The 20,927-nt window shown below is 31.2% G+C and overlaps 2 protein-coding genes across 2 annotated transcripts; one reads left to right on the top strand and one right to left on the bottom strand.

The window, feature by feature from the left end:
- Nucleotides 1–2,260: 2,260 nt before the first annotated feature.
- Nucleotides 2,261–4,637, bottom strand: Gas8 (Growth arrest specific protein 8). The gene is made up of 6 exons (XM_090113477.1): nucleotides 3,962–4,637; nucleotides 3,562–3,749; nucleotides 3,279–3,397; nucleotides 2,851–2,962; nucleotides 2,556–2,698; nucleotides 2,261–2,345 (listed from the first exon to the last, which is right to left on the bottom strand). The coding sequence occupies exons 1-6, from the start codon at nucleotides 4,620–4,622 to the stop codon at nucleotides 2,261–2,263; spliced, it is 1,308 nt and encodes a 435-aa protein (XP_089969603.1). The 5' UTR covers nucleotides 4,623–4,637.
- Nucleotides 4,638–6,084: 1,447 nt separating this feature from the next.
- On the top strand, nucleotides 6,085–7,329 carry LOC149899802 (uncharacterized). The gene is made up of 4 exons (XM_090113624.1): nucleotides 6,085–6,324; nucleotides 6,527–6,643; nucleotides 6,816–6,920; nucleotides 7,114–7,329. Exons 1-4 carry the CDS (start codon nucleotides 6,085–6,087, stop codon nucleotides 7,327–7,329), a joined length of 678 nt encoding a protein of 225 aa, XP_089969750.1.
- Nucleotides 7,330–20,927: the final 13,598 nt, after the last annotated feature.

Here is a 20,927-nt window from a genome sequence, read left to right as displayed (position 1 = left end):
ATATAATTTAAGCAATTTAGTTTGTAAGTGCAAGTAGGATAGAAATATAAAGAGAATAAGTTTTCATGCGTGCTGAATAATTTCTTCCTTAATTTTAATAATTACCTATTTTCCTAAGCGTTTTATTTTCATAAAATATTTATTATTGTTACCTATGTGTTCAAAGAATGTTTTTTTTCTTTTGACATAAATGTAAACTCGAATATTGTTTAGTTAAATTATGTATTGTATTAAATACATAATTAAATACTATTGTTTCTTTATTAAAGTAAAAGTACAGCACGCATGAAAACTTATTAATTGGCGCATTTTTTCTCGCTAATAAATTTAAAAAATTCATCGTAAATGCATTTTTCATTAATTTTGAACTGTTGCCTTATGATCGTTTTGTACATAAATATATAAATGATGGAATCTAGTAGTAAATATAATATTTATTGGCTTCAATGGTGTTTCATTTATTGTGACCTTTACGTGTCTAATTTTGTCTTTGATATTGTAAATGGTCGAAAAATAATTGGTTTGAAACATGTTTGAAAGGTCGTTATAAATAACTGAAGAAACTTTTGATACCTATATTGACAATAATTAAATACTGGTAATATCGAGTATTATTGTGAAGATTGTGTAGGCTAAAGTCTAAACGACCATAATAATAATAATATTTTTACTGTCAAGCGTATAGGGGCCATCCATTAATCACGTGATGTTTTTTTTGGCATTTTATGACCCCCCCTCCCCCTTGGTGATACGTGGTGAGGTTTAAGACTACCCCTCCCCCCTCCCCCCTATATCACGTGTATTTTTTCGTACCTGCAAAGAATCTATTTTTTATTTATAAAAAAATACTGGTATAAGTATCATCTAATTTTATTATAAAAAATTAAAGGCTACTATAATAAACGTTCAGAGGTAGACAGAAAGATTGCAGTTTGTTTTTGAATGACATAAAAATAATGAAAGAAATGCGAAAAAGTTGTACGCGTTTGACTAAAAATAAATACATAATATGTAACGCCGCTTTTCGGTTGAGTATCGCGCGCTTGCCGAAAAAATAAATACACGTGATATATTACTTTACCCCCCCCTCCCCCTGATGATATTTCGTGATTTTTTGATGCACCCCCTCCCCCCCTTTTCAGCCTCACGTGATTAATGGACAGCCCCATAACAAAATTATTTAGCTCAATACTTAGAATTTATTTAGAAATTTATAGGTAGGTACTTTAATATTATCTAGTTGTCTATATAATAATATTAACTATAGTCATTGATAGGTTTTAAAAAGGAAATAGGTTTAGGAAATATTTTCACTTCAAACTTTTTTAATATTGGCACTTCGAATATTTGGACAGTTTATGATGATAAGATTCGAATAAAATATAAAAGCATATTATGAAAGGGTTTATTATGACGAAAGTACCATTACAAGTAAAGGCTTTGTCAGACAGGACGCGTACTTAGCGCGCGTCAGAGCGTTAAGTTGACGCCGCGATATGACGCTAAGATGCGTTCTACTACCATCGTAGAATACCGTCAAACAGAGCGCCGGCGCTAGCAGTACGCAACGCTCTGTCGCGGCGTTAGGACGCTTTAACGTCGGGTGTTGTATTTTTTTACAAATTTTATTTTAGCGTCGGCGTTAATAGGCGTAAAATAATAATAAAATACTGCATAATGACCGAAAATTTGATAGAATTGGTTAGAAAATATCCATGCTTATATAATACGAAGGATACTTCATATAAACTATAAAGATATATCAATGAAGGCAAAATTGTGGGCACAAATTGGAGAAGAAATTAATGAAACTGGTAAGTAAAAAATTCTTCCGACTCCGGAGTTAATATCGCTGTACCTTGTTTTGTTCGTAAGTAATAATTATGTAAACAACATGCAACTTTAATAATATCAATTACTGTGTCCTAACGCGCGCTAAAGCGTTCTGTTTGACGAAGCCTCGCGCGACGTTAAAACAGGACGCTGCAGCGCTACTACGCAGCGCTAAAATACGCGTCCTATCTGACAAAGCCTTTAATTTTCATTTTGTATAGCGTTTTTAAATTTGTAACAGCGCCATCTTTTGACTAGTAGAGAATTTACCATATCATTGTGAAATGCAAAGCTTTGTAGGTTACAAACTTTCAACATAGATGGCGCTTATACAAAGAATTATTGTGCTTTTAAAAATAAACAATTATTATTTTTAATAAATGGTACACCTAGAATCAAAACAATGAGCTTTTATGAATATAACAGTTTATATTTGATCCTTTGTAACTAAACCAGCTGGACCTTGACCAATGATAGGAGAGAGACCTGCTACGGCAACCGCTTTCAAAGGTCTGAAAAATAAAAACAGATAATTTTTAAACATAATAATATTCTCTATAATAAAAGAAAAGGTTTAATCTATTACTTTTATTTATAACATTTGTTATAGTAACTTAGATATTTAATTTAGTTTTTACGATTAAAAACACTACAGTCAACCATCATTATTTTCTCAAACTATGTTAGTTCGCGACAAATGTACTAGATGGCGCTAAACTCACTTAAAGCCTAGTTCTTCAGCCGGTACTCCAAGTTTGGCCAATTTCGCCTCGTAAGTAGCCAGAAGGTCATCATGAGCTTTCCTGAGCCTTGCCGCTTCATAGCGTAGATCTTCAACTTGTGTGTCTTTTAGTTTCAATAGTTCCTACGGTCATTTTTGAATGAAGCATACATTTAATAAAATTATATTTTTATGTTAGTCAGGAAATAAATAAATTAGAACATCTAAAATTAGTATCTATTGGTTTTATCATTCACGTGAGTTATAAATAGATATAAAATTTATTAAAAACTTACATGCATTTCCCTTGGACCAAGATCTCTTCCCTCCATATTTTTCAATTTCGCTTCCAAAAGTGCAGTTTTCAAAGACGCTCGCTGTTGAACTTCAAGGACTGCTCTCGAAAATCTATAATCATAATATTACTAATGTTGTGTTAAACGTTTAATTTTGCGTTTTGTTTAAAGAAAATGTGAAAACATAGCGGCCATATATAAACTTAATGGCCATAAGGGGAGCGAAGATAGAGCAACGTCTGTCGGGTCAGCTAGCTTATAATAATAATTATTTAAATACATTTATTTTGCTGTGTCATTTTTCTGAAACAGAAACAAAGTTATGATATTTCTACAGCTTATCGATTATGGTTTTGTGCTGATACCAAAACCTGTAATATAGTAGGTTTGTTGTATGAAAGTGTTTTATTAAAAAAAAAAATATGTACCTTGCTTTTAATTCATCCCTTTCAGCTACAATTCTATCGAAACGAACTTGTAACACCTCATATTCCCATTTCAATACTTCAAACTGTTTTTCCAATGATGTCAGTTGTTTTGTTTTAGCCTGAAATTAACAATTATAATTTAAACTGACAGGGAAATTAATTGCTATACTGTAATTATTATTAATAGCGTAATTATTATTAATAATAACACTTCATTCTAAATATTTTTAACCGACTTCAAAAAAAAGGAGGAGGTTATCATTTATTTATTCTAATAACTCACCGCCAGCGCCGCTTTATCTCGATCATAGTTAGACATCTGCCGTTTCAACTCCTTGTTATCAATTATCGCAGCCTCCAACGGTTCTCTTAGACTCTTAGTTTCAGCCACAGCATCTCTTGCAATTTTCTCAGCCCTTTCTTTTACTTTTTGCATATCTTCCATCTGTTGTTTAAGACTGCTGATTAATCCTGAAAGATTATTACATTTTATAGAAATAATTTAATACACGTAATTTATATGTCGCCGATCTTTAGTCATTCAATTAAAAATCGTCATTTAATGAAGGCGAATTTGATTACGAAATATTATATGTAAGTATCTTAGATGTATTAGAAATGTTGGATGGTACAAATTTTTAACGAATCTAGTTTCTGATAATTTGATTGTCTCAATTACTTACCCAAGTTATTCAACGTTATATCATTGTAATAGTTCTTCAAATCCGAAAACGCTCTTTCGTGATGCGCAATCAGTTCAGATAATTGTTTATTCTTCCTTTCCTCAACTTCAGCTATCTCCGTTCTATGTTTAACTGTTAATTCCACTTTTGTCTCCTGTAGTTTCTTCTCTGCTTTATCTTCAATCTGTCTTGCTCTTTCTTCAAACGTAGACCTTGTATTTGATAGTTCTTCAGCATGAATTAATTTCGCACGGCGCAATTCGTCTTGCGCTGCTAGCATTTTCTCTCTCATTTCTTGGCGTAATGCACGTTTGTCATTTAGCAATTCTAATTCTTGTTCTGTATGTTCTTCTTTGGCTGCTTTTAGTGCTACTAAATTTTCAGCACGTAAAGCGGCTGAAGCAGCTTGCTGTTCGTACTTTAAATGTTTTATTTTTTGTTTTTCTGTTTCCAATAGCGCTTCATTTTCTTCCTGCGCCTCTTCGGTAGCTCTTTCTTTGTTCCTTAGTTCTGCTTTCGCTTCTTCTAGTTGCTGTCGTGTAATTTCCCAGAATGTTCTTATTTTGTCTCTTTCCAACTGGAAGTAATTTCTTTCTTCTCTCTCTTTATCTAGTTCTTCTTTTACTCTGAGCGTGAATTGCTCGAGCTTTTCCCGTGTCATCTCGGAAGTATCCACTCCATCGATTACGATTGCTGATAACAAAAATCAATAGAAAAGTTAATATTAAAATTTTATGTAATATTAATAATTGATTCAATTTACTATGGCATTATTTACATACCTGGGGCTTTCTTCGCTCCACCTTTTCCTCCTTTTGGTGGCTGAAAAATAAGTTAATCAATAAATTTATAATTGACTGAAATCTTTAGTAGATACAGTGTTACTAAAATATTGCATTGCAATTAAATATGGATGATATTGGTTTATTATTAAATATTTAAATGTTTTAATTATAAAAACTATAATTACCATTTTTGAAAATATACAAAGCTCAACACAAATACAAAAACCTGGTTAGAGCCGACTTGCTACAAATGGTTGACTCTGTCAACAGCATAATCAAATTCGTTTCTATAGCAACTGTTTTCAGTATTTGGTTGCCATTATAAGGGCGCTTGTGCACTACAATGAATTTTACTGTCCGGCATTCCGATTTTTTACGGTCCGGTTTGGCATGAAAAAACCGATGAATTGGCTTGTGCACCTGTCCGTCTTTACTCGGATCAGTGCGGTACAGTTCAAGGAAGTTTGGCGGTATGATGCTATCATAAATGATTGTTTTTGCATTTTACAAGAAACGAGTAAAAAATATAGAAGATGAAATATTATATTACTTCGTTATAATAAAAAGTAAAGTTCCGTAAGAGATTTAAAATGCGTGTTTCACTTATTTATTTTAATCGGTGACGAGGAGCTAAAGCTATTCCCACTTGAACTTTAACTTACCAACACTTACTTAGATAATAATTATAGGTCAATGTATATAAAAATAACAATATCGACTTTTCAAATCACATTGCCAGCTAAAAGGAAGTAAAACAAGAGCTTGCTTTCAATTGGCATATGCTGTAAAAAGAGTAAAATCCAAGCAAGTGGGCATTCGAAAACAATTATATCTACAGCGACTCGTAGACACAAAAAACCATCCGGAATAGGGAAAAGTGAAATGTCGGACAGTAAAATTACGTATAGTGCACAAGCTAGCATATAGATTAATGGCGTGCCATACCGGACCGTAAAAAATCGGAATGCCGGACAGTAAAATTCCTTGTAGTGCACAAGCGCCCTAACAAGATTATAACAACAGTATAATTATAATTGAATATTTTATACGTGATTTATACCTATTTAACATAGTTTTATACTATGCGCTAGGTGAGATAATTATTTTCAAACACTATAAATCGATTTATATATTATTTCAACTTAATAAATTTCTGCTTCCAAATACATAATATCTATGTTTTATTATAGCTGTTAACAGTTACTCATCAATTACTGAACTGTATTTTAGGTACGTCATTTCAAATATTGACAATGAAATCTTTCGTGAATTTCTAAGAAATAATTTTATCATGTAAATTAGTAGTATCATTATCCCCGTTATCCAAATCCTTTTAGAATGCTTCCTGAACTTGTAAGCGTTGCTTTGTATTGTTTTAGTTTTGTCAGTCTGTTCCTCATTGACTACTTACTGGGTAACGGATTTGTGGATATGTTCCAAAAGTTGTTGTGCAAAATTGTCTGTTTCGTTAGGAAGTCGATACGGGAGGAGAAATTGTCGGATATGACGGGATATGATAATGTTATAAGTGTGCCGTTTATTGTTACTGAAATCGTTTTCTTGGGCTTGACTATTGCTGTAAGTATACACTGGAAATGTAAAATTAATAGAAGTCATGTGATTTATTCTTATAGAACTATAGAAGGCTTTCTGTGAATAGAAATTGTATATGAAAAATTTTGTGCAAAACGACATCCGTTCGTGCACAGTAAATAACTATGAATAGTTACATAATTTATAATTTCTCAAGGGTCTCTCAAAACGTTGTTATTGTTTTCAGTTTTTAAACAAATACAAACAAATTCGTGCTAAAGATAGATTGGATGAACTCCTGCAAGATAGTCGGGCTGCTTTACAGCAAACCAATGAATTTTTAGAAAAATGGCGACTACGAAGGGTATGCTAAATCTAGAACATGATATTATATGTAGAAATAAAAATAAATTCTGTATGAAAGAGAAGAAATAATAAATAAAATATTACAATAAGATTATAATAATTTCGTGTAAACCTTAAAACAGATTAAGATGACGTTTATAAAAAAATCTAAATATTTATTAATTTTGTAGCTCACTTGGCAGGTAAAGACTGAGCATTCTTACCTAGATGAAGAGCCACAAGAGATCAAACCGTTTAAATTGGAAGTGCCAATATTGCACATGGCAATAATTGATGTAAGTAAATTCCATGCTAAATTTACCATTATTCTCCTGTAAGCATTACAATAAGTCTGTAAGTCCGGAGATCGAGACCTGGCGTATAATTTATCTGCGCATGTTGATAACATCATCAGCTAGAACAGTGAAGGAAAACATTGTGAAGAAACGGACATGCCGAAAAAATATTTTGGAATTCAATTTTTTTCAGACTCTTGGAACAACCAGAAGTCGACCAGAGCGAGGTGACGCTGGTGACACAATCAACATCACAGATTCAACCCTCCTATCAGTGACGTCACTGCTAGATGAAGACGATGCAATCCCTGAACCAATCAGCGATGAGAAATTTGACGATTCTATGGAAAAGTGCATCACGGAGTTCAAGAATCGGTATCTTTGGGACGTGGTGGAAGAAGATGACTGATGGATTTTTGAAATAAATGTTTTGAATATCTTAATTGGTTTTCTTTGTTTGTACTATGTAATGCGAACTTTTGATGACTCGTCAAGCTAGAATGATTTACTTTAGGTGAAAATTTGGCACATATTAACATCAAAAGTTGGCACATATTGCAGTGCCAAATTTATTATTCAGGAATATATCTATAATTTACCCTGGTAGCTGTCTTCATGTAAATGAAAGAAATGTACTAAACTCTTCACTATCATTATTATCAGTAACGTTGTATATGAAGAGAATAATAAAGATTAAGATGAAGAAATCTCCAGCTGATTCAAATCAAAACAAGATGTTAGATTGTTGTAGATGTTCTGGCACCGAATAAATGTACCATGTTCTCTTGAACTAAATTACGACCACGTGCCAGCAAAAAGTGCAGTGGTGTTATACAAAGCCGCAGAGCATATACGTCATAAATACACGTCATCTATTCATAAGTACCGGTAATCCTACAAAGCGTCCGCACACTTTTAGTGTCAATTCGCAAATACCCATAATCCCTCTGATATTAATTTAACGCCCTGCTTCATCTACTTTTTCAGCTTTATTTCCAACCTTATAGCTATCAACATAAAGGCTATTATCTGGTGCATGTTCAGCTTGCTTTGATGTGATTAAGACGGCAGGGTGTCTAATAAGATCGGATATAATTAAAACATAAGTAGGTGAAAATTGACGACTAATCTTTACGCTACTTCAACACTTACATAGTTATAATCTTTCGTATTTTATGTGTCATGTTTTCTGTTTTAGTTTTTACACAAGATCTTATGTATGAAGAATCAGGCATTAAGTTATAAATTTTTTCAATTAAGTTAAAGAACGGATGGTTTTCTGGAGAGAATCCATAGATAATTAACATGATCAATTATTGATGGAGTGACTAAAATCAAATACATTTAACTGAAAACAATTAACGTTTAAAAAAAATGTTATTGGCTCTCTTTCACAATTAGCTAATGCTATTTGGTGGTCGCCAAAATTAGATTACTCAGGGTGTTGTTTAGAATTATTATGGTCGTTTGTATCACCATCTAGCTAATATATAAGTATTTGGCATTCTGCTAACCTAATGTAGGTAATAAAAAGCTAAAAGGAAAAGAATAAATTTCACAAAGGAATATTAACACAATAAAAATCCGACATTGTAATAAGCATGAAAATAAATATACCTTGCGATAAGCTTACAAAGGATCGCACACAGTTCGAAATATAATCTTAAGGGTGAGGTGGGAAAAAGAAATAATAGAAGATCAATTTCAGATAATCCTACTCCTACTAATATTATAAATGCGAAAGTTTGTGAGGATGTGTATATGTGTGTTTGTTACTCTTTCACGCAAATACTACTGAACCGAATCGTTCGACATCACAAATTTCATATTAAGTAGGTATATTATTGTTAAGCAATAAGATTCAGAGCAATAATTCAATTATCATTTATGAAACGTTACAGTGTTCAACCATTCATAACAAGATTTTATATGGAACCTATATCAACATTTTTTTCAAATAGCTGACCAATTTCACCGCAATCAACGATGTACGTAATTTTTGTTGAATTCAAACAAAAGACACGTGTGTGACACAGCAAATGACCGTGATCATAACCCTCTTTCGATCATGTAATTATGGTGTAATGAACTGCTTGTACGTGGTCGTGTGAGAGCTGCTGATATTTTTGGTCCTTCGAGCGAGTTTTAGAATAATGTGATTTTATGAGTATTGCTGTCAGACGTTTCTTTGAGTTAGTTTTACATTGATAATTGATTAGATGATATAATACCTAATATAAGAGTAACTGCAAATCTATGTAAAAAAATTAATTCTTATTTCCCTAGATCACGGCATGAACGGAACGGTTCATCTATTTTTTATTTTTATCATTCTTCATTTGTGTTCGTCATTCTAAAGTTTTTTTTTCAGTTTATAAAAAACAATGAAATATTTCTTACTGCAACGGTATTATGAAATTACTAATAGTCTTTATATATAAAAATGAATCGCAAAATGTGTTGGTAAGCGCATAACTCGAGAACGGCTGAACCGATGTCGATAATTCTTTTTTTATTATATTCCTTGAAGTACGAGGATGGTTCTTATGTAGAGAAAACGTAAACATGTACCACGGGCGAAGCCGGGGCGGACCGCTAGTAATTTAATAATAGTAAAAAAATTATAAAATTTCTTAAATAAAACATTAACAGTATTTAGTTCCCCGGCACTTACACTAGATATTAGGATGATGCGTCGTGCATTGTGGCTGCATGATGGATGGGTGCACGCCTATCGGTTTGGTAAAGCAATCACCGTTTAGCGACCACCACCCTTTGGGAAAGAGTTGGTAATCACCAAAGTTATTGTTTGCTAGGAAATGAAATTTATTTTGCCATAGTAGCTTCCAAAGCTACTATGGTAAAAAATGACGATAGAGTTTTTAGAATAGGACGAATCAATGCAAATGTAAGGTATATTAGAGTAATTTTGGACTAGATTTGATGAATAATATTTTTTTATAAAAATTTCGGAATTAAAGAGATTACAGGAGGAGATGAACAGAGAAGTGAATAAATAAAATTTTGTTCGGTCAAGAAGTAAAAGCATTTTACAAAAAAAGTTCACAAAAGTAAAGTTAGAATCATTGCATAAATAATACCATTGCCACTTTTTGTTCTGTAATTGAACCTTTACCTTCTTGTAAAGTTGTTACAAACCACTACACACAGAGTCACTACAAAATCATCTAGATAACTTCACGTTCAAAGTTAACTAATGAATTAACTCCAGTCAATCGATATGAGCAGACACTATTGACAACTAAGTCATTAATCATCAGATTAGCTGAATCGAAAGCTAAAATGCATTTGAACAAGTTTTACTAACAAAGGTATGAACGACATTTACAGTATAATATGTACTACAATGGTTTAGCTTACCTCTTGATTTTTTCTGGATGATATTGTAGGTTAAACTGAATTATAGAAAATGGGTTCATAGCTTTTTTTGTTTTAGTTTCAAGTAAATGTTTACCATATAGATATGTAAAAGTAGGAAGGATACATCTATTAAAAAAAACTTCAATGTTTCTCGTACAACATGAAATTCACTACTGAAATTGCTTGATCTATCAAGTTTTAGACAATTGTAAATTTCCTCAGTGAATGAATAATATTAAAGAAAGAAAAAATCAGTCCCGTTTGCGTAAAGTAGACAAAATATCACGTTAAATTTATAAAACTTTTTAATCCTAACAATAGTTGGACCACTTTAAGATGAGAAGCACCTAACATATACGTAAAGAAAATCACTCAACGTATCGCTTAGACTTTAGAGCGCCCAAGATGACCTGCGACGCTCATTTATCACTCACTCTTTTTATCCGTTCCATTCAATACTTTTTGTGCAAGATTAAATTTCGCGGTAGCTCCCGTATCATTAATCCTAAACCACTCACAAAGACCCCTCACAGCTTGAACATGTTTTGGAATATCCTTTCGAAGATATAAATTGGATACGATTAGAGGGTTCAAGTTAGACTGGTCACGTCTGTCCCCATCGTGTCATAGATTTTTATTTTTCCTAGTCTGTACGCTGATTATGATTTGTGGATTGGAAACGCCTGATGAATTGGTTTTTGATGACAAGTATTTAATGTTTGCGTTTTTAGGATGGAAAAGGTTTATTAATTGTTGCTTAGTCTAATGAAAAGACGAGACACCTTTTGTTAGACTTCAATCTTCGATGCATTTCTTGTAAATGGCGCTTTGTAAATGACTCCTATAAAAATCGTTAGTGGTACCTTCTCTTCAAAAGTTCCTTTTTGATTATTATATTTTAAATAATAATCGAAAATACCTTACTTTTGAGCAATGTAGTGTTTAATATAGATAAATATAAAATAAATACAAAATTGTGAATAACAATCATAACAATTTTAGATTTGAAGGCTTCAACGATCACCCTTGTTTGTTCAAGTAAGGATTACACGTCATCAACACCCCAAACTAGATAAACAATACCGAAATTACGTATCATACGAACAATTCTATATTATTGTAAAACAGAAAATTGTATTGTTGTAAACCAGCCTTCATTTTCCTATTTATTCAATATTATCGTTAAAGTAACATCGCCTTTACTGTATTGAGAAGAAGCATCATTTTCGTGTAATAAGAGGATGTTCTTCCGAATTCAAAATTCAAACGTTTGGAATAATGACACATAATGCAACCAATTTAAATAGTACCGTTTGTTGGGTATTTAGTAAGGGTTGTAGTTCTATTAAAACTGGTTGGGTTTTGAAACATGGCGGCGGCAGTCACGTGCCAGTCACGTGGCGCGAGTGAAAATCAAAAGCGTTCTTTCGGAATAAATTCTTAAATACGGTCATTAGAGATATGATTATACATAGTTTTTGTGCATTGTTTACTGCGATTGGTTTTGAAATAGATAGGGGTATGATTTTGAGGTTTTTGTTATGGTGTACTCCGTTTTATAATATTATAAGGTATATACCAAATCAATACGTTATGAGGGCTAATTCATTTGAAAATAATTTGGGAATTCAATTTAAGTTTGAATGCAAACGAAATATTTGTAAGTATCTGTTATTGTTGCAAAACCTTAAATTCCAAACGTATTTCTATCATGCTGTATTGCACAGAACACTATACTCTCTACCGAGAGCTGTATTGCATTCACTGCAAGCTACCAAAAAATTGTCTTTTTTTTACCCAATTTTCATAACATTTTTTTATTCAATGTAAATTTAATAATAATTCTATCTATTAATAAATTAAAATATTTAATAGGTACAACTATTGATTGAAAAACACCTTGTGAACTCCCATCAAACGGTTCCCACACCAAATGACTAGTAAAAAACGAATTACCTCTAGTCACGTGGCGAAAAATTGGCCCTTTTGAACATATTTTATGTGGTTATGATTCTATATAAGCTATTTGTTAGGAAATTAATATAAATGAGATTAACGTGATCTTTTCGGTGATTAATTTTTTGGTTAGTTAATAATAGATTTTGGAGTGAATAGGGGTGAGGGATTAATTGATATTTGAAACGTACGGAAGCTCTCTAAATTTTTTGTTACAATGTTTTTTTATTGTTAGGTACTTATTATGCATCAATTTGTGGAAAATAAGATTTTATCAATTATCTTAAATGGTGGTTGGTCAGAAAAGCAGACATGAAAAATTCTAGAAAAAAAAAAGATTATCAAACATTCAAGGTATAACAAAAATATCATTATTTTTTTAAAGCTGGTATCTGATTATGCGTACCTTCATAATGTAATAAGATTATACTAAAATTTTGAAACTTTAACGACTTACTTATATTATGATAATGAAATTAATATAATATTGGCTTTTTCTCTATTACATGCCTGATTTAATAAACACAACAATATCGTTCAAACATACAAATCATCACAGAAGGTCACGTCGAAACACGTAGCCTCAATAATTGTGATCTGCCCAAAAACTTTGGAGACGAAAAAATTAAAACACTAGATACAGCTATACAAACAGCATAACTGGTATTCTATAGTCATTATCCATGTATACATAAATTAATCGTAATAATATCTGAACGCACGCACCCTCCAGACATTTGCATCGATATTGAATGTCCAGCGCTTATTCTGCCTCAATCAAGGGATGGGTTACATCTCGCGTATAAAATGCAGACGCGGCATATGAATATTTTGAATTTCAATTAGGAAGAAAGAAGCTAATTAAAAAAGAGCGTGTGTGCCGAGCACACGTGTCAGAAGTGAAACTTCTTTGGCAAGATGCAAAGATACCAAAATCGTCGGCTTACTCCATGATGGTACGGTATTGCCATGACCACACCTTGTAATTTTACTGAAATAAGTTTTTACTTACTTCTAACTTCAAAAAAGAAAAAGCTTAGAACTACAAAAGGTGCAGTCCATCGGTAAGTACCTACTACCGATACAATACATTTTTTATGGTAGAGAGCAAAGCTGTTTGTATCTAGAATTTAATATTTTCTATTTACCATTTAAAAATTTAGGACGGATTATTCACTTAATGTGGATTTTAATTTTAAAGGTAACAAACAATTCTTCCCAAATTTGATTATTCGAACAGAAGAAGCTGAAATAATTTGTAAATATATGCCTTGTGATATTCAGATGTAAGATTATCTTTTGTATGAGTATTAATAAATAATAGAAGACTACATTTAGTGTTTACGATAAAAGTTAAGAACCACTTCTAGGTTCAGCAAAGCCATTTCTAGGTTGTGTTTAATCTATGACCACGAATATTATTAAGGCTTCCAGCGGAGTGGCAGCCTGTTTAAGTGACATTAGGCTAACACGCATGTCATGATTGATTCCGGCAATTTCAATACAGACGCGGTGGTGTGACGAATTAGTACTAGGTTACCTAGGTTCTAAGTGTAAACTGTAGGAAATAGGAATACTATTTTTAGATGATGGTAATGCTTTCTCTTGTATTTCATAGTTGTCCTAAGTTAAAATAAACCTTTTTTTGTGATGAACAGAACGAATTGGGGATTTTGATGATATACTATAACTGGATATATCTGCAATTTTCAGTCCACCTTGGCCTTGGCAGTTGGCGCTAAATAAGTTACACCTATTATTATAAGCGAGTGGTGTATGAAGCTTCTAATTAGAAACATACATAAATAGATATCACTATGTACATTAGCATTTATAAACCCAATGACAATTTATTTAACGAGGATACTTTTAATATATTTTCAGATCTATTTTTTAATGACATGAAATTAGATAAACAAATAAATACTCATAAAATCGTTTTAATTCCGTATCGTTAATTCCACAGTATCAGTGGATTCCAACGCACAAACAGACGGAAACAAGAAAAAGTATTGCCTATTGTTATCCCCAGTAATACAGAGTAATACAGCTTTAATGAAGTAACACGACGCGTCGGTGTATGACATAACCGCAACCCTCTCTGGAGTGATATTATTCTGTACTTTCGGGAAATAATAGGGATTTTATAAATGTTAATATTGGTTAAGATAGTATACAGTCTTTCACGCAAAGCAATTTATTAGATGATGTATCTGTATGATTTGGTACAGAGATACATCAATTATTAATATGTAGTTTGAATAAACATAGGTTAGGATGAGTAGAAAATAGTCAACAATTTTATTTGTGTAACACAAAGGTGTATATAATATTTTAAACCAGCTAAAGAAGTTCTTTAATAATAATCATTCTGAAATTATAAATTGAAATGGAAACAATATGAATTGTGGTATTGGTGATGTAGAGCTTATTGTAAAGCAGACAATTGAAATGTTAATCATCACCAGTATAATACTTATACCATGCATTGACTAAGTCGAAATATATCGCACGATTACAGAATAGCATCCCTCAACCCTACCCGAATAACCGACCGAATCAAAAAAGCAATATGTAGCAAATTTATTTTTCAATTTCGTACCAATTTTGCATACAGGGACCCGTTCTGATATAATTCGAACAAATAAAAGCATTGTGGGTTATGATGTGTGTATGTTTTTTTTTATTTCGTCTTTATAGGTGCGAGGAAAGCGGATTTCTGTTTAAGGTTCGTTATGTTTAGATTTCTTTATTTGGGATTTTGTAGACGCGTTTGATACGGTTGCGTGTGTTTAGTACTGTTTGGTTAAATAATGATGCGTAATGAGAGAGAAATGTGTATATTTTTGGCGTGTTTTATGGATAAACATCAAATTTTCCTTGATTGTAAATTCAAAATGGAAATTTTGAAAAAATATGAAACAAAAGGAATTTGCAGCTTAAAATGCGGCAATTGAACTATCCTCTGAAATGTTATTTTTTGGTGTAATGTAAAAATTATAACAATATATTTAATCTCAGCGAATATTACAAAATAAACTGCTCACTCATTAATAATATGTTCCAAATTAAAATTTTTGATATTTTATTATTACGCAACCGAAATTAAAAAATCCGTGAGAAAACCAAACGATCAATCTTCAAAAATACAGCGTAAACAACGCGATAATATTGAAATTAGTTGATGATCGATTACAGTACCTCTTCTATATGCAAATAATAGTTGCGGCAAAAAATCTGAATACCAAATATATATTGTATTTTTCGTCACGCGTAACAATATTGTATGCAAAAATTTCCATTTGTAGATATTACGTTGAGTCGTCACAAGTATTGTATGCATGTCAATATTCCTGACGTGATGGGGATTTGATGGTCTATCGATTAATCATGTTTTAAATAAATTTATTTAAAATTAACGTCGCGTTAATGTTTATTAATATTGAAATGTGATTTTGTTAATAAGAGTAACCCGGAGCTGGGTATTTGTTAATTTTGTTGAACATTAAAAAGAGGTCAAGTTAATTTGGTTCTCCATATTTAAATTAATATTAATAATAAATAATAGTTTCCTGTTGTCATTAATAATTATGAATTGCAAAAAAAAAAAGAATAATAAGTCAGATACATAAAAGATCTGTTTCAATGTTCGATTTTCTGTAAGTTGTTTTTGTTAGTCACTTGACGGGAGTCGAACCGCTTACCACTGTATCAAGAAGGTAAAATAAAATAACATGGCGCCTAATAGCCCTATACGTTTCAAAAGTGCTCGTAAAACTTCCACAGTAGATATAAAACCATCCAAGTTAGATTTAAGTTAAATACATCAAATAAGTGACCACGTTAAGTTAGTGGGTATTCTTACAAACACGATCTAAGTTACATGGAGTGCAGTAAACTTATTCAATTTAATGGTTTTGAAAATGGTTTAAAGTTTTGATGAAAGGCTTCATGCTAATGGTGTTAGAACTTGGGCGTAAAAATAAGATATTTGTATGAAAATATAGAATAGGATATTTTACATAAGTACTAAATATATAGAAACTTCACTCACGCTTTAAATTATAGTGCACTAATTCTCGAAAAATAAAAAAAAATTGACAATCCTTATTGAATCCAATTTTATTTTAGCAACAAAACAAGGTAGAGCTTACAAATCCCTAAAAATATTATAAGTAAATGCGAAAGTTACTCTGTATGTCTGTCTGTAAGCTCAAAACCGTTTAACGACATCGGTCTAGTATATTTGAGTTTAATTTAATCATCAAAAAAATCCCGTAATTATCTATACTTCTATACTAATATTATAAAGAGGAAAGGTTCGTATGTATGTGTGTATGGTTTTCACGCATAAACTACTGGACCGATTTTGATGAAATTTGGCACAAATAATCATTAGACCCTGAGAAAGAACATAGGCTACCTTTTATTGCGAAATATGTACCACGGGCGAAGCCGGGGCGGACCGCTAGTTTTAAATATTAACGTATTTTTTTCAGTTAATCATAATTAACTATCTTATTTTTTTTATTAATATTACACGCACTAGCCTCTCTTCTGAACATAATTAACTTTTTAGAATCTCTAATAAAATATGTTATCACCATATGCTTTCGTTTATTGCCTCCTTAGCGAAGTGTTGTACTTTCAATGAGGTGCTTCTTCGGGGTTCTTAAACAGTTTAAAATTCATAGGGCATTCACCTTATACCCCCCTGAATTACATAAATATTATTTATAATAGGTATGATAAATTCGAATATTTGTAGGTATATATACTATGTGTGTTAAAATTTCATACCAGAAAATACTCGACAGATTTCGTTGAAATTTCATAAAATGATAGCTTCACTTGCCTATGCTTAAATACTTGAACTACTTGAACATAGAGCAAATTTTATCTAATGAAAATATTATCTAATACTAGCGGTCCGCCCCGGCTTCGCCCGTGGTACATGTTTACGTTTTCTCTCCATAACAACCATCCTCGTACTTCAAGGAATATAATAAAAAAAGAATTATCGAAATCGGTTCAGCCGTTCTCGAGTTATGCGCTTACCAACACATTTTGCGATTCATTTTTATATATAAGATAATTATAACCTAAGATTATAACCATTTCTTTAGCTATTCAACCGATTGACATTTAATATTCCGTATAGATAGCTATATATACTTATTATATAGCTGAAGAGTTTGTTTGTTTGTGAGAACGCGCTAATCTCAGGAACTACTGGTCCGATTTTAAAAATTCTTTCAGTGTTAGATAGCCCATTTATCGAGGAAGGCTATAGAGTACCTAGAGGCTATATATTATATCATCACGCTAAGAACTGTTACCAATGACTGTTAAATTACTTCGTTATTATAATACAAAGTCATAATCACACTCAGTTGAGTTTGAGTAGGTAGAGTCAACAAATAAAACAAAATTGTATTTATAAAATTATATTATTTAAAAAAAGAATATACAAAAACAGAAAATAAATCGGCAGTTGATAAACATTTAAAAAAATCTAGCGTTCATATATGTAGCTGGTAAGAAATAAAGCATTAAAACTAAATTATAATATATTTTCACTAAAATTAATTATTCTAAAATATACAGGCCGTCAATTAAACTAAGTTATGAATCACACGTTTGTATTAAAATAATTTCTTTAATAATTATAATCACTTAAAATAATTACAATGTAATACTAAAATTAACAGCAGTATATATAGGCCATTACATAGCCTAAGTCGTAAAAATATGTAGTAGTAGTTATATATATACACACATACATATCTTAATACTATTATAAAGGCGAAAGTTTGTAAGGATGTATGGATGTATGGATGTTTGTTACTCTTTCACGTAAAAACTACTGAACCGATTACAATGAAATTTAGCACACATATAGAGGGTAACTTGGATTAACACATAGGATAGGTTTTATCCCGGAAATCCCACGGGAACGGGAACTATGCGGGTTTTCCTTTGAAAACGCGGGCGAAGCCGCGGGCGGAAATCTAGTCGTTTATAATATCCAAGTCGAATATTGAGACGGAGTGTATCAGAATTATTTTGGCTTTCGTGATAATAGTATTTAGAAATTATGAATTACTATAAATATAGATAGTGTTCTGAAAAAATGGACAACAGTTATGTAGACAGCAGGACTTGGTTGAATCCAAAGGTTACAAATATGTTCATTGAAATTAGGACCTAGTCAGTTTTTGGATTTTTATTTTTGTAATATTTATAATATTCACATCATTATCATGATTTTGCCTGAGTAGCGACTCTTTTTACAAAGTATGTCTTAAATCATCGTTAAACTAAAATGACGAAAAATTTTTGAATAAAAAAAAGAAACGCTCCATTTCTTTAATGCTTTTTCAGTGGAATTATAAATATATTCGTATCGTTTAGACTGAAAATTTTACATATAATATTAAAATATGTAACTAAAAAGACAAACATGTTTTCCATACAAAAACAGTGAAGAAATAAAGAAAGACTTGGTAGTGAGATGCCTTATACCTAATTATTACAATTATATTGCTTATAGATCAATTTATACACTTAATTATTTAACTAAACGTACGGTAGCAAAAGCACATTTTATAATATTATGGTTGGAAGAAGGTCTGAGTATATTTCTGTTTATTTTAAATGTATATTATTATAAATAAAACATTAACTAACTGTTTATTCAACAATTGTATCTACGCTTGAGAAGGTATGTAATATTTTTTATCAAAAAATTGTTATTACTCAAAGTATCAAACTTCGAATGGATTTATTTTTTTATTTTATTTAATTTTTAAACAGATTGTTGTAGATAGGTGATATTATTGCTTTGAGATCGACAATATGTAATATCTGCCAACCCACACTTGACCAGCGTGGTGTATTATGGCCTGAACCCTCATAGCAGGCCCGTGTGACGTGTCCCTGCAGTGGGAACATAGTATATGAGCTGATGATGATATTATTTTACAAATCTTTTACAAATGAAATATTCTCACACCTCCTTCCATTTAGACGTGAAGCGTTAGTACGGAAATTTAGAAATTTTTCTCTATAAATATTAAAGAGCGAAAAGCATACCAATTATAATTTATTTACAAAACTCTTAAATGCATAGTTTTCTTTCGGCTTCTCTTTAGTGTACACAAAAGATGATCAAATTAATAATTATTATCTATAAAGTACTGTTGAAGTTCTAATATATAGATATTTAACGCTTTAATGACTTTATTTTAATGTTTATTAAATAAGGGGGCGTCCATAAATTACGTTAGTTGTTTTTTTTTTCAATTTTGAAATGTGATTTTTGCCGAGACCATCCCCTCTTTCCAACGTAAGGTTAGATGAGATTTAAACTAAAACACCTAATAATATTTTATGGACCTAGTAATTTATGGACGCCCCTAAGAAGAAAATATAATCTGTAGTAACGTTTGATACTTGTTATCTTTTACATACACTATAGAGAAGCAGTTCAGCAAATAAGAGTTTTCAAGAGATCATTATGAAAACTTTTTATTTAACTTTTCCCTTAAATAAATACATATCACAATTGAACACATCCTTCATTGTTTTGTCTTTAAAACAAACGGAATAAAAATTACTTTATACTTAACTAAGGTTTGCTCCCAAATTATGATCCCTGAATGGAATTCAAATAGTGACAAATTGAGGCATTTTAAATTTAAATGGCTATTTTGTTATCAATAAGTGCTAAAAATTAAATTATCAGAAATGCATAATACCATTTAAATAAATTGTTCGTTCATTACATTCTTTGTCATATTAACATTTGCAGAACAGACATTTTATATTCTATGTTTTTGCACGTAACTGTGTAATCGTTTAATCAACTTTAGGCCACCAAATGTTACTCTTTTTTTAATAATTATCATTAATAATTATTATCGTCACTCAATTTGTTATTGAAAACTTTTTAACGTTAAATTTAAACTAATAATGTCACTGTTTTACTGCCTTTGTTTTTGTCGTACCTTTAATATGTTTCAACTATTTTTTCATAACAATGTAATAGTGCAAACATTTGAGTAAAAAGGACCTTGTTAAAATGTCACTTGAATTCAAATTCAAATTAAAAATGAAGCCTCGAATTCCATACAGAATTAATTACAAGTTATACTAATAATAATAGTATTTACAAATAGCAAAAATAATATAAAAGCATCTATCCGGTAACGAATCATTTCGATTCAATCCACTTAAACTAATCTTAAATTAATTAATAATTATATAATTGAATATGCTCTTAAACTGTTTCATATTTCGATTAAGGGCTGATTTTTCAATCCTTGGTTAAAACTTATTCGTCGAATAACGTATTAAACTACCATTTCAAAATGTATTCTAATTGCCCGTATTTGACTGTTCACAGGTGACATTTTAATATTATCGTGTAATACTTTATTGGATGGGTAAGTTTTAACTAGCGATTGAAAAATCGGCCCTTAATACAATAAAATTAATTGAATAATAAAATATTATTTCTCTGCAAGTTCTTGGCACGAACCGTCTTACATTACCTAAATTATCTAAAATAAACCTTTTCATTACAAAAATAATATAATGAGATCAATCGATGATAATTTTAGGCTGTGTCTTTGGAACAATTTGTGGGAAATATATATCCAGATATTA

The sequence above is a fragment of the Colias eurytheme genome, chromosome 20 (genome assembly GCF_061535395.1).
Source record: "Colias eurytheme isolate Ceu_HAF_F1 chromosome 20, ilColEury1 Martin Lab GWU primary, whole genome shotgun sequence".
In the NCBI taxonomy this organism is placed as follows: domain Eukaryota; kingdom Metazoa; phylum Arthropoda; class Insecta; order Lepidoptera; family Pieridae; genus Colias; species Colias eurytheme.
Note: the sequence above shows the minus strand (reverse complement) of the source record. Positions and strands in the feature narration are given on the sequence as shown.